This window comes from Dipteris shenzhenensis, chromosome 13 (genome assembly GCF_047967505.1).
Source record: "Dipteris shenzhenensis isolate YYH24624 ecotype China chromosome 13, Dip_SZ_1.0, whole genome shotgun sequence".
Taxonomy (NCBI): domain Eukaryota; kingdom Viridiplantae; phylum Streptophyta; class Polypodiopsida; order Gleicheniales; family Dipteridaceae; genus Dipteris; species Dipteris shenzhenensis.
In genome coordinates, this window is record NC_141608.1 from 55048577 (window position 1) to 55066277 (window position 17701).

A 17701-nucleotide genomic window follows, 5' to 3' on the forward strand; every position below is an offset into this window, starting at 1 on the left:
TCCTACTATCGCAGATTCATACGGCATTTCGCAGCCTTAGCCGCTCCTCTTCATGATCTGACAAAGAAGAATGCCACTTTTGTTTGGGGAGACAGCCAGAAAGCTACTTTCAAGCAACTGAAAGAGAAGCTTATGACAGGACCAGTACTTGTGGTTCCTGATTTATATAAGCCCTTCGTGGTCGAGTGTGATGCATGTGGGGACAGCATTGGAGCATTGCTCCAACAGGATGGGCATGTGGTTGCATATGAGAGCAGAAGGCTCCGTGATGCAGAGCTTCATTTGGTGGTCTATGAGAAAGAACTATTAGCTGTGATCCACGCTCTCACCAACTGGAAACATTATTTGTTGGTAGCTGATTTTATTGTGAAGACGGATCACCAGAGCTTACGTTACTTCTTGACGCAGACAAAGTTATCTGAGAAGCACTCCAAGTGGGCAAATTTGCTGTCCATGTTTCACTTCCAGATTATCTATGTGCCAGGAGTACAGAATATGTCAGCAGATGCTCTATCTAGGAGACCCCAAGTGCATAATGTCACTATTGCCTATCACCAGGATTTATAGGACATGTAGTCCCAGTATGCACAAGATCCAGACTTTGGAGTAGTTTATCAGCAAATGCTTGATGGGCAGTCTAGCAGTCAGTATTTAATGAAAGATGGGTATTTGATGAAGGACGATTGCCTACGCATAACTAGAGGCATGAGATAGAAAATAATGGATGAATGTCATGCACCACCGTATGCAGGACATAGGGGTATCTTCAACTACCCAAGCTCTGGAAAGATATTTTTATTGGCCAGGAATGCAGAAAGACTTACATTTGTTTGTCACAGAATGCCTTACTTGCCAGAAAGTCAAATATGACAGCCATCAAACACCTGGTCTTTTAATGCCTCTACCCGTGCCAAAAGCACCATGGGAGAGTATAGCAATGGAGTTCATATTTGAGTTGCCAAGGTCAAGAACTTGAAATGATGGGATATGGACTATCATTGACCGCTTCAGTAAGCAGGCTCATTTCATTCCAGTCAGGAAGACGATAAAGGTAGACCACATGGCAAAGGTGTTTATTGCTCAGATATTCAAGCACCATGGTATGCCTAAGTCCATTGTGAGTGACCGTGACCCCAGAATGACCAGTCTATTTTGGAGGGCCTGATGTCACCAACTTGTAATCAAATCATTGATTAATAAAGTTTGACCAAGTTTGACTTTTAGTCAATGCATGAAATATATGGTCAAAGTGGGTTGATTCCAGTCAAGGATTTGACTTGGGAATCTGAGAGTCCAGTCGGTTGTTTAATTATGGATTTAATTAATCAACTGGAAGAGAAACATATGGACAGGGTCAAAGTACTGGCCTAGTCAAGCAGGACTTGGAGGATTCCGAGTCAAGGGGAACCGGAACCCCTGTGGACTAAGTCCAAAGAATCGGAAGAATGGAACTACCGGCCCAAGGGACTGACAATGGTCATGCCTGAAACGCGGAAGAACATGGGACTACCAGCCCACGGGATTGACATTGGTCATGCCTGAAACGCAGGAGAACATGGGACTACCGGCCCACAGGATTGACATCGGTCATGCTTGAAACGCGGAAGAATATGGGAACCGGCCCAAGGGTTGTACTTCGGTCAACCAGGAATCTGGCATTGACTTCGGTCAAAGGACATTGATCATGAGGATTCAGATCAATGAGGGTTGGACATTGATCAATGAGGATTCAGATCAATGAGGCTTGGCTTTCCGCCTGGCTGGATTCAGGGTATTTCAGCTTTGTACAGGACAGCCTCCAGCAGAGTCATCATCGGTGGCAGGATGGGGGAGCGGTTTCGGCTGGAGAGATTAGTGCGACAGGGCTGCCCGCTCGCACCATACTTGTTCCTTTTCTTCGCTGAGGCGATGGCACACTACCTCCGAGCCAGGTCGACATGGATTCGTGGAGTCCGCCTCCCCATCAGGGAGGACTCTGAACTCCTTGACTCAGAGTATGCCGACGACACAGCTCTTTATGTTCAGGACGATGAGATGACGTTGGAGAGGGTGAGGCTGGCCTTAGAGGTCTTCTGCTCCGCTGCTGGTGCGAAAATCAACTAGAATAAGTCAGTCGGTTTTCTCACCGACCCTGGGGCCTACTCGCAGTGGGGGAGATTTCTCGGCTTTAGATGGATTCCCCGGGGTCAGACTACCAGATACCTTGGCTTTCAGGTGGGTCTGGACATCTCTCCTGCTCAGCAGTTCCTCCCGGTGCTAGATTCCATTCGACGGAAGCTAGCTTTCTGGAGCACGGCTAAGCTCTCTCTAGCAAGATGGGCATTGGTGGTCAACCAGGTTCTTTTGGCCACGGCCTGGTATGTGGCCTCCTGCTGGTGTTTTTCGCGGACGTGTGTGGCCCAGCTGAGGCGGATGGTCCGGAACTTCCTGTGGTCCGGAGGGGATGGGGTCAGAGATACCAGAGCCAGGGTAGCCTGGCAGACAGTCATCCTCCCGCAGGCGGAGGGAGGCCTTGGCATTATAGACCCAGATCTCCAGAGTCAGGCCCTCCTGGGCGAGCTTGTTATCCGCGGTTTGACCCCTGGGGGGCAAACGTTTAAATTGTTACTTCAGCAGGGGATCAGCTCTTGTACCCCGAGCCGAGGCGTAGAGTGGACACCTTCTTTCAGATGGATTTTTACTTCGGCCCCGCTGACCCGACCCCGCTCCCCGTTCATTCGCAGCCTGCTCACTGTGTGGAGACGTCTTTGACTTGGCCTGCACCAGATTCCGCCGAGCTGTCAGGAGGAGATTGACCGCCAGCCTCTTGTATGGAACGGCCACGTTAGAGATACCTCTGGTCTTCAGCTGGGCGAGAGGTCGCACATTTCCTGGGTTGGTTGGTCGAGGGGGCCCGCTCGATCCCTGAGAGTGTGGAGGGACGCTTTCAGACACTTAGAGCCAGCAGCCTTAGCAGCAGCAGCAGGTGGTGTCCGAGGTGCTCAGGCGCGACGCACAGAGATAGACGGGGCGATCCCTGCCCATTGGCTACTTCCCCTGGGGGCCCAGACCCTCTTGCTCGGAGATGCTCGCTGGCTGGGTCAGTTCACCCCCCTCGGCATCCCCCTAGTTGTCGTAGGACGCTTGGTAGATACATCGGTCACCTTTTTCTGTGTCCTGGGAGACGGTCGTCTCAGGAGAGGGCGCTTTGATTGATCCCCTTCTTCCTTGGCAGAGGATCCGCGTTGTAGGCCTCATGGGGAAGGCCTGGCAGATCGACCCGCGCATCGAGCAGGATCAGCTTCAATTTTGGCATCTCTGGATCTGGGAGGGGCGGGCCCTCTCAGAACTTGACTGGGACCTAGGAGAGTGGAGATGGCCAGAGGTCGTGACAGGCCAGGGGCCGACCCCTTTCTTCGCTTACAGCGCGAGGCTTGGCCGGAGCATTCTCGAGAGGATGCAGAGCAGACCGCCCACCCAGCGCCCCAGATGGTATGCTCAGGGGATCTCCAGGTTATTTCTTCAGGCCTTCTGGAAGGCCTTGTGGGAGAGCTGGCGGCCACGGAAGATCTCTTACTTCCTTTGGCTTCTCGCCCACAAGGGGCTTCCAGTGGGGAGCTGGCTTCATCAGATCGGCCAGGAGGATCTTTGTCAGTTATGTCACGAGGCTGAGGAGTCACCAAAACATTGCCTGTGGAGTTGTACACGAGCCCAGGAAGTGTGGAGGTGGACTTTCGGGATCCTCACTAGAGCAGTGCCGGAGCTTGGCCTAATCACTTGGGGCGCGTTTTGCTGGTGCAGCACTGCACCAGGTCACCACCAGATGTTCGAGGCAGGACCTCAGGACCCTGTTTTCCTCATCACTCAGGGGACCTGGGGCCCTCTCGAGGGCATTCCACAACATATGGCCGAGGTGGACACAGACTCTCGGGAGAGGCAGCCTATTTGGGAGATTATTGGCAGCATCACCGGATGGCACATTTGGACCTCGCGCTGCGCCCAGATCCTAGGAGACACCTCCCCGTCGACCGCCTAGGTCATGGCCAACATTTGGAGCGAGGTCATCCACACACTCAGCGGCCAATGGGACCAGATCCAAGGAGATTCTCGGGCCGGCCGGGAGAAGCGGAGATGCTTTCTTCGCGACTGGGATGTCTAGGACCTCTTCTTCGAGCACACTTCGCAGGGCATACAGTGGCGTTACTCCCCGCCCCTCTGGTTATTCCCCCATACCCGGTTGATTCCTCCGTGAGAGGTCACTTTTGATTCTGTATAGGGCTACGTCCGATTTGTGACAACAGCCCCCCTTTTTTCAGCCGTCAGGCTGCCCTTGTATTCTTGTTCTCGAAGTAATATAATCAGCACTGTTTTTCGCGAAAAAAATCAGCAATTTCTGCGTACATGGTTTTTGTCAGGGACACAATCCTAGATATGTCTGCTGATTTTAATGTACACAATGAAAGCAATTTTCAATTTTTAAATAAATTCAAAGATTGTTTTTCGGAGGCACTACCAGAACAGCTACCCCTAGAGAGGCCAGAGGATCACATGATAGATCTAGTGCTAGGGAGTGAGCCGCCTAATAGGCCACCATACAGGGTCAGTGCCACGCAGAGGAAGGAGATAATGAACCAGGTTCAGGACTTGCTGTCCAAAGGGTTAATACAGCCCAGCTCCTCACCTTTTTGCTCACCTGTACTGTTAGTACAGAAGAAAGATGGTTCGTTCAGGATGTGCGTGGATTATCGCACCCTGAACAAGATGACCATCAAGAACAGGTTCCCCATTCCATGCATTGATGATGTCTTGGACAAATTGGGTGGTGCCACTATTTTTAGCAGGATAGATTCGAAAAGTGGTTATCATCAGATAAGGATACAGCCACAGGATGTGTATAAGACAGCCTTCAGGACTACCTTTGGACTGTATAAATATATAGTGATGCCATTTGGGTTGACAAATGCCCTTGCCACTTTCAATAGGATGATGGATCGAATATTCAGGCCGTATAGACATTTTACTGGTACCTTCTTTGACGACATCATTGTCTTCTCTACGTCACTGGAGGAACATAAACAACATCTGGCCTTGGTATTCGAAGAGCTGCATAAAAATCAGCTCTTCATCAATGGAAAGAAGAGTGAATTCTTCTTGGACGAGTTTCATTATCTGGGACACATTATTTCTAGGGAGGGAGTCAGAATGAACCCTGCTAAAATACAGGCCATCAGAGATTGGCCAGAGCTGCGTTCATTGCACGAGGTACAAAGCTTCTTGGGCTTATGCTCCTACTATCGCAGATTCATACGGCATTTCGCAGCCTTAGCTGCTCCTCTTCATGATCTGACAAAGAAGAATGCCACTTTTGTTTGGGGAGAGAGCCAGAAAGCTACTTTCAAGCAACTGAAAGAGAAGCTTATGACAGGACCAGTACTTGTGGTTCCTGATTTATATAAGCCCTTCGTGGTCGAGTGTGATGCATGTGGGGACAGCATTGGAGCAGTGCTCCAACAGGATGGGCATGTGGTTGCATATGAGAGCAGAAGGCTCCGTGATGCAGAGCTTCATTTGGTGGTCTATGAGAAAGAACTATTAGCTGTGATCCACACTCTCACCAACTGGAAACATTATTTGTTGGGAACTGATTTTATTGTGAAGACGGATCACCAGAGCTTACGTTACTTCTTGACACAGACAAAGTTATCTGAGAAGCACTTCAAGTGGGCAAATTTGCTGTCCATGTTTCACTTCCAGATTATCTATGTGCCAGGAGTGCAGAATAGGGCAGCAGATGCTCTATCTAGGAGAGCCCAAGTGCATAATGTCACTATTGCCTATCACCAGGATTTATAGGACATGCAGTCCCAGTATGCACAAGATCCAGACTTTGGAGTAGTTTATCAGCAAATGCTTGATGGGCAGTCTAGCAGTCAGTATTCAATGAAAGATGGGTATCTAATGAAGGATGATTGCCTACGCATAACTAGAGGCATGAGATAGAAAATAATGGATGAATGTCATGCACCACCGTATGCAGGACATAGGGGTATTGCCTCAACTACCCAAGCTCTGGAAAGATATTTTTATTAGCCAGGAATGCGGAAAGACTTACATCAGTTTGTCACAGAATGCCTTACTTGCCAGAAAGTCAAATATGACATGCATCAAACACCTGGTCTTTTAATGCCTCTACCCGTGCCAGAAGCACCATGGGAGAGTATAGCAATGGAGTTCATTGCCAAGGTCAAGAACTGGAAATGATGGGATATGGACTATCATTGACTGCTTCAGTAAGCAGGCTCATTTCATTCCAGTCAGGAAGATGATAAAGGTAGACCACATGGCAAAGGTGTTTATTGCTCATATATTCAAGCACCATGGTATGCCTAAGTCCATTGTGAGTGACCGTGACCCAAGAATGACCAGTCTATTCTGGAGGGCCTTGTTTGACAATTTGGGGACGAAGTTGAATTTCTTTTCTTCATTTCATCCTCAGACAGACGGTCAGAGCGAGATAGCAAATTCCACAGTATTGGATTTGCTAAAATGTTATGTGGCTGAGCAGAAAACTGAGTGGGAAAGGTATCTCCCACTAGTGGAGTTTGCATACAACAATACGATGCATAGCTCCACAGGAAAAGCTCCTTTTGAGGTTATATACGGAAAGGTCATTGTACCGCCAATCCTTCGAACAAAGGATGAGATTTTTGCAGCTGATGAATATGTCAGAGATCTTGAGACAGCGTTCAGCCAGGTGCGGACAGCAATAGAAAGATCTCAGCTGAAGCAAAAGCAAGCTGCAAATAAACACAGAAGGCAATTGGACCTCAAAATTGGAGAGTGGGTACTTCTGAAATTTGAAAAGACAAGACTCCGCAAGCTGAAGGGTAAGGAAAAGATTTATGTTAAACTATCTCCGAGGTACTATGGACCATTCAAAGTCATAGAGGAGATAAATCCAGTATCCTTCAGATTGGATTTGCCAGGTCATTGGACTATTCACAATGCATTCCATGTGAGTCTTCTGAAGAAGTACTAGGGACTAGAAGCAACAGAACCAGTTCTAGAGGATCTGCCAGAGGTGGAAGTGTTAGAGGAGGTTCTCCAACTAGAATAGATTGTGTATCATAGTGTACATAAGGGCCGCCAGGGCAAACAGATGTACAGATACCTTGTAAAATTCAAAAATTATTCGGCATTGCCTGCCAAGTGGATGGATGAAGACATGTTGTCTGATCATCCAGAGATTTTGGACATCTACAAGCAGGCTTTTCAGTTGAGGTCAACTGATTAGAAGCCGAGGAGATGTCACCAACTTGTAATCAAATCATTGATTAATAAAGTTTGACCAAGTTTGACTTTAGTCAATGCATGAAATGTATGGTCAAAGTGGGCTGATTCCAAACAAGGATTTAACTTGGGAATCCGAGAGTCCAGTGGGTTGTTTAATTATGGATTTAATTAATCAACTGGAAGAGAAACATATGGACAGGGTCAAAGTATTGGCCTAGTCAAGCAGGACTTGGAGGATTCCGAGTCAAGAGGAACCGAAACCCCTGTGGACTAAGTCCAAAGAACCGGAAGAATGGGACTACCGGCCCAGGGGACTGACAATGGTCATGCCTGAAACGCGGAAGAACATTGGACTACCGGCCCACAGGATTGACATTGGTCATGCTTGAAACGCGGGAGAACATGGGACTACCGGCCCACAGGATTGACATTGGTCATGCTTGAAACGCGGTAGAAGATGGGAACCGGCCCAAGGGTTGTACTTCGGTCAACCAGGAATCCGGCGTTGACTTCGGTGAAAGGACATTGATCATGAGGATTCAGATCAATGAGGGTTGGATTGACCCAGCAGTATATGTTTTATGTTGTGTGTACACACATGTGGTCAGTGGGGACGCCCACACGTGACTAGGATTAGTCAAACAAAAGAATTGTTTTATTTGCATGCAAATGAATGGCTAACATTTAACGGGTGCCATGATTGGTGCTAGCTTAAATGTGCAGGTACCAGGTAGGGTTGGATTACCCTCTTGTACATGAAAGCTGCCGGCAATATTTAGGTGCCAAGCGACGGCGCCTAGCTAGGGGCCGCGCATCCCTAGGGTCGAGACTAGTTAGAGACGGCTTTAATTTTAAAAGCCTAGCTAGCCTTTAAGGATAGACTTTGACTAAAGTTGAGCAATAGAGAATTGCCATGTAATATCATTCTAATTGTAATGTCTATTGTGACTTATCCTCACATAGAGAACTCTACTTGTGCATTATGGATGATCTAGCTCTCCCACAGGCTACTTTGTAATTGAACTGAGTTTTCGAGTGGAATAAAAACCTTCGGGGGGGTCCAGCCAGCGCGTTGCTCTGGGCCTCAGTCGGGTGTTGAGAGAGGGAGAGAAAAATCTACATTTCAACGGTACTTTCAATTCAGCAGACTGTTTCTCTAGCATGCAACTATGGATGCTTGTGCTTACAACGATGTTGCAGAGATTTCACAGGTGCAGGTATAATGGGGGCAATGATGGTGGTAGATTAGAAAGCAACAATACAGGGGAAAGCCCCGTCCCTCGTCTTACAAGTGCTATGTTCGGGAGCCGCCATGTAGGTAGGCTGTGGACTCTGTGAAGGAAGGTAACAGTCTGAAAGAGGGCATCTATCTATAGCGGTGCCATAGCAAACTCGGCCTGAATGAATTGGTGGGGAACTGAGGGCTTACTACGAATCATCCTAGAGCCCATGATGACTTGAAGCCGCTCGAATCTGGCCCATACTGTCACTGAAATATCACATGCCCAGAAAGGTGCTGCGTACGTCTGACTAGGGTATCAAAAAGCCAGCCCTTCGTAGGTGGATCCTGGAAATGTGCCTGGAAACATCGTCTCTCTAGTCGTGCTAGAGCTTCCTGTCCTCAAGTGAGGCGAGCCCTAGCTGCCTGAGTCATCTTGAAGATTCCTGTCCTCAAGTGAGCCGAGCTCTAGCTGCCTGAGTCATGCTGAAAAGTGGCCCTGTGAACACTACTCCCAGGTATGTGTAGGATTGTACAATCTCAACTGGTTGGCCTCGGTATAGGAAGGGACTGGTGGGCTGTGATAATCTCAATAGTGTAGCAGGGGAAGTATTGAAGACCATAATCTTGGTCTTCCCAAGATTAACAGACAGATCCCGATCGAGGCAAAACTCCTCCAAGTGTCTCTGTAAGCCCTCTGCTGAAGATGATAGGAGAATAATGTCATCTGCATATAGTAGGATCTGTATCATCACATTAGTCAAAAGTGATCCCTCACCGCCAAGCCGGTCAATGAAAGAGGTAATCTCGTCGATGTAGAGGCCAAAGAGAGTCGGTGAGAGTGGGCAGCCATGCTTAACTCCAATAGTGCTCTCTATCTAGCCTGACAGGCCTCCTGGGGCACGGACTCTACCTCAAACAGACTCATATAGGCACATGACTCCCCAAATAATACTGTATGGTATATGCATCTCTTGCAGACGTCTGATCAAGCGAGAGCGTGGGACAGTGTCGAAAGCCTTTGTGAAATCCACAAAGCAAGCATAGACCTTTTGACGTCGCGACCTCGCCTCCTCAATGACTGCTCTGAGAGTGAAAATGTGGTCGAGGGTGGAATGTTGTCTGTGAAAGCTAGCTTGTCCAATGGCCCGTAAACCGTGTGCCTTAGTGTAGGTGCTGAGCTGCCTCTCTAGAACCGATCCATATATCTTGGCCAATGTATGACCAATTATTAGTGTGTGGGAGTTCTCTGGGGCCATGGAGTCACTTGCCTTGTATATGGGTATAATGGTGGAGGTACTCCAACTGGGTGGGAAGCCATGGCATACAGCATGATTAAACATCAGTGCTAGTATTGCATGTCCATGTGCAAAATGCTGTGTACGCAGTCCTTCATGATCCTGTGCTCTCTGGTTATGAAGCCGGCCAAGTGCTTCACAAACATTCTGTGTAGTGAGTAACTGACAGGTGGTGGGGCGGGGAATGGATGACATATCAGGTGGAGTCTGATTTGGTACATCGTATAGTGAACATGCATATCTATACCAAACCTCTGGATCTGTGATAGGGATAGGTAGCTTTCCCTCTGACAATAGGCTCCACCCAAACGTGGGATCTCCTCCACGAAAAGAACGGATCACCTCTTCTACTCTGTGTGCTGTAAAGGTTCCTCGCTTATAGCGGGTCATGTGTCGTAATCTTTTGTGCCTCCTATGTCAACATGTGGCCCAATGCTCATTGGCGTATCAAGTGAGACCTCAGTTCTCTGCATTCATCATCAAACCAGGGGTGCTGCAGCATAGTCCCAGTACGAGCGTGTGTAGAAGACTTGGTGGTGGGAAAGGAGCTAGTGGCAGCCTCGTGTATCACTGTGACAAGGGCATCTGATGCACGGCCAAGGTCTGTCTTTGTGCTGAGCATATCAATCCCTTGGGTGAGGTGGCTGTCATAGACATGGTCAAGTGCATGATCAAAGTGGACATGTGTACGGGGCTGCATGTGGAGGGCTGCGTGTGGGGTTGGTGTAGTAAAAGATAGATAGGAATGATCAGCTCCGATAGGGGGAAGGGGGCACATAAAAATCTTGAACTCGTGACATAAATGAGAGGGGACCCATCAAGTAATCCACTGTACTACTCCCTCCACCATGTGGAAAGCATGTAAGTCCAACTTTTGTAAAGAAAGGAGTCTAGTTTTTGTGGATTGCTACAGATTGGTACAGCAGGAACTTTGTACTTGAACTTCCTTGCAATTAATACAAACCCGAAAGGGGGGATCCAGAGATGCAGTTGCCCTGGATCCTAATCGGGGTGTGGTGTACCTTTCACATGTATGCTTGAGCAGGAAACTGAGGAAATGAAACAGTAAAGAAAAAGAAATGGTCGTGCTGCAGATTGTGATGATTCCTGTCTGTAATTGATGAAATGAAGCTGACCGTGTTGTTATAATATCCCTGTTAGTAAAAGTCTCATTGAAACCACCTGGATCAGACCATAGAGTGCCATTACAATTCCACACAGCAATTCTGAATTTGCTACATGCATTTATCCCCGTGTTCTGACACTGTCATAATTCAACATTCTCTTTCTCCTCAATTATTCACTCTTGTCAATTTTTTCTGGAATGATAACTCTACCATCTCGATAAATGGCCCATTTTCCAGCTTCTCTAGCTGCCATCTTTTTCTTTAGGCCTTTCCGCTTATGTTCCTGTTGTAGTAGGGTGAGGTCATCATTGAGATAGATCTTTGTGCCCTTCAGTACAGCCCGCATGCTGAGGAGAGTAGATCTATCTGTGGCTGTCCGTAATTTCATTACTAGTGGACGGTTGGGAAGCTCTACTTTGCCCACTCTCCATGCGGATTCACACGTGAGGTTGACGCCCATTTTAGTGAAAAGGGTTTCAGTATCTGACATTGGTGTGTCTTCCATTTCCAAACCTCGTACGAGGAAATTTAGTGCCTTACTATTCCATCTTTTATCTTCTTCCAATGATTTATGGAATAATCAAATTTGCGCTTCACACCCTCGTGTGTATGAACTTTCTGTGTGTAGCAGTTGTAGAGTTGGTTTGTCGAAGGTTGCTATGTTGAAACCAGTGTTTGTGTTTGCACAGTGAAATCTGGGAATGTCAACTCTTGAAGTCGGTGCAGTGTGGAGTTCTTGCAGGCATAATATTGTTGCGCCAAGCATACTATTGCATTGAATAATGTCTTCTGGTGGCATGGAAAAGACCTTGTGTTAAGGCTTTGTATCATTGTAGTGCTTCGGTAGGTTTTTTCCAAGTTGGACTGGTCGAGCAGCCATTGGTAGGTTGTGGTCAGTTGTGCAATTTCTTGGTGTCAATTTTAATATTATTTTGTTGTATTGGTGCTAAGTGTAGAGGTTTATTGGATCGCAAATGCGTGATAGTGCAGTGTAAAGAAGTCCATGAGTTCTAATACCTTTAGTGTCAAATGCAAGAGAGTCCATTGAGAGTCCTTGTGATCTGTGCACCGTTCGTGCAACGGTCAGTTGTGGTGGGAATTGTTGATGGCTGATAGTCTTCAAGTGATTCTTCCCAATTTGAAATTCAGGGGTCGAAGCCGTGAGGAGAGGGAACAAAGATGCAGATGGCTCAACCCAGGGAGGAGGCGATGGCGGAAGGAAAGGGGATGCTGCCCACGCTCAAGAGCCAAGTGAGACACAACTCACACTCACGATGCCCATAAAGCTACTCAAGAATGCACAGGCTCACGAGCAGGTCACGCACGAAAGCAAGGCAAAGGCGAGGCGCGAACAAGCTGTGGGTGAGCATAGGGACGAGTCGCAGAAAATGTGAGCAGGTCATGTGGCTGTGTACAGGTTGCGGAGCAAGCCGCGCTATAGGCGCAACAAGGAGGAAGCAAGGGGGGAAGGCGACAATGAGGAAGGCGAGGCTCTGGTGAGGTGAGCTCATGCGAGAGAGAGGGGAGGTAGATGGAAGGGGGAGCGGGAGCGAGCTCACAATAGCAGCTCATGTTAACATTATGAAGTATTGAAACTAGGTATGATAATCAAAATTTGCACTGGAAATCTCGTCACCTTTGAGGGAATAGTCAACGGTGCGGATGGAATTTTTAAAGGATCTAACATGATTGCAAAGCCTCCCTTCACCTGGATTGAGTTCAAAGACATTCAAGTCAGTGCTCAAGCTCGAGCAGCAATTCGCCCCTTATACAATGTCAGCATACCGAACACATGGACACCAATTTCCCAATTTGTGTGAGCTTTTAGTTTGTCCCTTCGATATGGTGGCTTCAAGCTGGGAGCCCGTGGCCCGATAGGATCCCCTCCTCTTCCAAAGCCTATCAAGTTACTTTGACAAAGCAACAGGTTATCATGTTGAGGAGAGGCGCCACAGACTCCATAGGTACTTCGGTGTATGGGCGTGTCATTGGATACAGGGGATTCAGTGCCGATGACTTCGATTCTTGTTTCCACAAATCACCCTCCATTTTCCTGGCTTGGCGGCCGAGCTTCGCCCCATTGTTAGGAATTGGGGGGCACACTTTGGGTGGGTCATGTAGGATACTTTGGCAGATGTAGTGGCTGCCGCAAGTGTCCGTTGAGTTCGTTGCTTGATCCCTCTAGTTTGCCTTCGGAGCTAGAGATAGTGAATGCTGCGAGGGCTATTTCTCAGAGTCTTCTCGTCATAAGACTTCTCGATCAGTGCTTGAGGTGCCATGGATTTGGGCGCTAGGCACGATCATATCCTCGCTTCATTAGAACAGAGCCCCCTCTTCCTAGCCATTCGAAGTCGACAGCACAGGGCGCAACCCGCCAAAAGACTGCCCCACCCGGATGGCGAGGGATGGATGAAGGTTTTAGGAAAAAAGTAAAAGAAGAACAAATAGAAAAGCAAGCCTTTAGAGGTTGATGAGGAGGTGGAGTGTAGTAGACGTAGTCGGAGCTTCTCTCCCCGCTCCCCTCAGCCCCCTCCCCAACCACCCCCACCCCCTCCCCACCCAGCTCCCCTGTAGAGGAGCCAGTGATTGCAACCCTACAAGATGTGCAAAGTACCCCCTCCACCCCACTAGTTGTCAGCACCTAAGCAGGAGAGGAGGTACCTGTCACCATTTATTGATATCCCAAGGTTAATAAAGTGGTTTAACCAAGTTTTGACTAAATTTGACTTTCGTCAAAGAATATTTTTAATGGTCAAAGTTATATTGACTTTTAATTAACGATTTAATTAAAGTCAGAGAACTCGGAGGATTCCGAAAGACTTAGAGGATTCTAAGTATAAAAGGGGAGGATTCCCAAGAAGCACATTTAATGTGCTAGTGACCCGGTCAAAGTTAATGACTTGGAGGATTCCAAGAAGTGGGGCACTGGACCCAAGTGGTTTAAATTCCAGAAAATCCAGAAGAAAAAGGAATGGAACCCGGACCCAAGTAGTTTGATTCCAGAAATCCGGAGAGGAAAATAAAAAGGGGCACTGGACCCTAGTGGTTGAAATTTCAGGAAATCCAGAAGAATAAAGAATGGGACCCGGCCCAAGTGGTTTAATCCAAAAATCCGGAAAAGTTAATGGGAACCGGCCCAAGGGATTGATATTACATCATCCAAAAACTCGGTGTGACTTCGGTCAAAGGGATTGACCTCGGTCAAAGAGGTTTGACCTCGGTCAAAGTGGGTTGACTTTGGGTCAACCAAGTAATTAATAATAATATGTGCACATATATGTGTGTGGGGACGCCCACTATGACTAGGATTATTCAAGTTTATTATTTTTAATGATGCATGCAAGGCTAACAATTAATGTGCGCTCGTTGTGGTGCCATTAGAATTGTTTAGGAGCAAGTACAGGGATGGATTGGCACCATGGCTGGAGAGTTACTTAGGCAACAGTTTCAGGCAGGTGATGTTCGCTTGAGGTGGCACCGCAACGCCAAGTGGTTTTGCCTTACGGTGATCGTTTGGCCTTCGCTTCATTGAATATATCTACAGTATGTTTGGCCTTGTACGGGAGCGAAGCTCAGGGGCTTCAATGGCATATCCTTGGGTGAGATCTCGAGTTGGCTTGAGAAGGCGTACACTCATGGCATGAAGGGGCTTACTCCACTGCTGAAGGTTTTAGGGAACGATTTGGATGAGTCAGACCCTCCCCTCTAAACCTTCACAAAAGCGTCTTTGTTTGTTTGCAGGGATTCCATCGACGATGTCGACATGGTACCTTGGTTCCTGGGTGAGCGCTTTGGGTCGGCATAGAGACAAAGGGTTCCAGGATTGGGATCCTCATTATATACGCACCTACAGATCTTCGGCGGAGGACTTCCTTCTGGCAGACATTGGCAGATTCGGCCCCTGAGGTGGATTCATGGATTATTGGAGGTGACTTCAACAATCTCTAGACATTGGAGGATCAGCAAGGCAGGGGTTCAGAGTTAGCTGGCATTGCGCACGTGGAGCAGACTACGTGGGAGTCCTTCCTCTTTGCAGTAGGAGGGAGGGACAGTTGGAGAGAGCCTTCTTTTAGCATATGGCCAGGGAGTGTAGATTTTTCTTGGGGCTTGTGGCGGGAAGGGGGTAGATTGTTGGAGCAGTTGGATCGTTACTAAGTCAACAAGTGGGCAGTTGGCAAAGGTGGATAGTCCGGGGTGGTGCCTGGGACGATAGTGTCAGATCATAGTCGTGTGATCATGACTCTAGACGAGGCAGCTCATTCCATAGCCTCGGTTCTTGCAGGATCCTGGATTCTTTCTCTTTTGGAGTGGAGGTTCATAGCCATATAGTGGATCTGTGGGATAGGGAGTGGGATGTTTGTGGTGACTTGGCGGAGCAGGTGACACAGGCTTCAGCAGATTCGAGCAGCATTTGTCAGGAGGCAGGCCCATCCAGAGTAATGGGCCAGGGGGAGGGGTCTTTGCAAAGACTAAAATCATGTGCAAGAGTTCTGTTCAAATGCACTAATTGGACCCCCCACTTTGGGGTAACACCCAGGTCTGTGAGAAAACAAACTAACTTATGTTAGCTGCTTTTTGCGCTTGATGCGCAACAAAAGGTATCCAAGGCCAATCGTGCCCTCTCGAGCATGCTGTCATCATCTTGCATGTAGAGAGTTGTGTCGTCTGCATACTACAAGTCAAGGAGTTCTGTCACATCTCAAACCAGAAGATGAACTCCTTGTAAACATGTAGTAGGGGCACGGAGGGAGTAGGCCATCGCCTCCGCAAAGAACAAGAAGAGGGTGCTCCACTAGGTCTGACCCTGTTTCTGTCCACCAAACCTTCCAACAAGTGGCAAGGACACACGTGAAATTGGCCTTCAACACATTTTGGAATGAGGCTGCTGCAGCAGCACTGTGAAGGAAACATGGCAGGAGTGGCAGCAGATGAACTCTGTCAGATGATGTGTTTAAAATGACGATGGGCAGCAAAGGCCCCTCTTATAGGGCTTAAGGGAGTGGCCAATCAGCCCCTTGGTTGGCCAAGTACTACCTGGGCTGACCAGTCATGGTTTGTGAATAGGGCAGACCTGACCAGCCCTGGGCTTGACTTGGCTATCAACCAGTTTTGGCTGGCCTTTAGCTGGGGTTATAGGCCTACCTTCTATCCCCCTTTTTCTTCCTTTATGCAGGTCACTTAGGCATCTTTTCTGCCAGCCTATTTCCTGGCCCCTGTGGCCTTTTTTCCCCATCCTCCTGGTCACGTGGAACGGTAAACTCAATCACGGTCTTACACCTGGTGAGCAGAGCCTCCACCTGATCCCTTGTACAAGTTTCGAGAGTTTCAATCTTGTTCTTTCAGCGGTTTTTCTGAAGTCATTAAAGAAGCAAAGCAACAGAGTATCTTTCTCTAGAGGACCTTCTGAAGTTGCACTATTAAGAGCTGCTTATTGCCTGTGAAGTATTTGGGCATAAAGCCTGTTTTAAACCCAGGTGGAGATTTTCCTCAATTGAAGTTGTGTACTTTTTCTGTAAGGTTAATTTCTTTGCATATTAGCTGATTCTTTTGTTTAATTTTACACAATTTTTTTTTGGGTTGGAATCCATTTGCTATCATATTACAAGAGGCATTTGTCAGTAAAGGGAGATGTAGTTACAAAATCAGAAAATTTTCGTTGTATGACAAGTAAGTAGGATACTCCAGAGGCTGGACCTTCAAAACAATCGAACAACAATTGGCATAAAGATGCCCTTGAAGAAAGGATATTTGGCAATGGGGGGATCACCAAAGACTCTATGTGGGTGCATGTACACAAATATACATGTATGCACTTAGAGATAGAGATGTATATAATAAGGTCTGCAGGGAGGGAGATGTATATAGATTCAACTGGACCTTCATGCCACTGAAAACGAAAAACGAACTCAATACGAGATGCTGAAGGTTTATATAGTATAATGATCTTTGAGGAAGAAAGAGACATGCGTAATATTTTGGGATGAGCTCAGGAAGATGGTATACTTAGTATCATTGACGAAATCATATTTTCTTGCTTCAGGGGTAAACAAAAGCGTGGTCGGACACAATCCAGGGATGGAAAGAGGATTAAACAAGCGAACGAGCAAGACCTTGCTGATGATGATGTTGATGGCGGGTCACGATTATGAGTAATCTTCAGCATAGAGACCAATATTTACTGAAGAGTTCCCCCTCTTACATCTTGGGACTAATAAAATGTTAATTTAGGTTGTGCAAGCTAGCTCATAAGTAGTAAGTTGAGTAAAGTTTCTCTTTTACTGTATCAAAGTAACCCAAAAGTAGACATTTCGAGCCCATTTATGTTGCTTATTATAGGCACATCCACCTGATGCAAAGTGTTGGGTGTTCCATTCCACCTGAACCTGGTTCATTTCTGTTTGTGTCAGCAGCTGCACAAGAAGGGGGAGTATGTTTTTTGCTTTGATAACAATCTGCTTGACGTTTGTACATCTGTTTTGGCAATAGAAGGTCCTGGAGAACTTTATACAGGTGCATGCAAAGGGTGATAGAAGAATGGTTTTTATTATGAAGTGAGTAAAGGTACACTGCATAATCTTTACTGTGTGTTGATCATGTGAATTTATTTGTACCATATTCTGCTCATTGTTATTGCATGGTTTCAAATGTTATGGGAATTACCAATCTTCAAGTCTATTCAGAAAGAGAGGCTGACAATCATACGAGCGACAGCGATTATATCCTAGCATGCATCACGAGATATGTGGCGCATGGAGAGTAAGATCTTATATATATATATATATATA

At 47.2% G+C, this 17701-nt stretch overlaps 1 protein-coding gene across 2 annotated transcripts in view; it reads left to right on the top strand.

Annotated features, from left to right (window-relative positions):
* LOC147895606 (uncharacterized) overlaps positions 1-17298 on the top strand; it is a 104438-nt gene extending 87140 nt beyond the window's left edge. For both annotated transcript variants that reach the window (XM_087383543.1, XM_087383546.1), the window contains one exon: positions 16957-17298. In XM_087383543.1, coding sequence (XP_087239669.1) covers positions 16957-17065 — 109 coding nt within the window. In that variant the 3' untranslated portion in view covers positions 17066-17298. The remainder of the gene's footprint in view (positions 1-16956) is intronic.
* Positions 17299-17701: the final 403 nt, after the last annotated feature.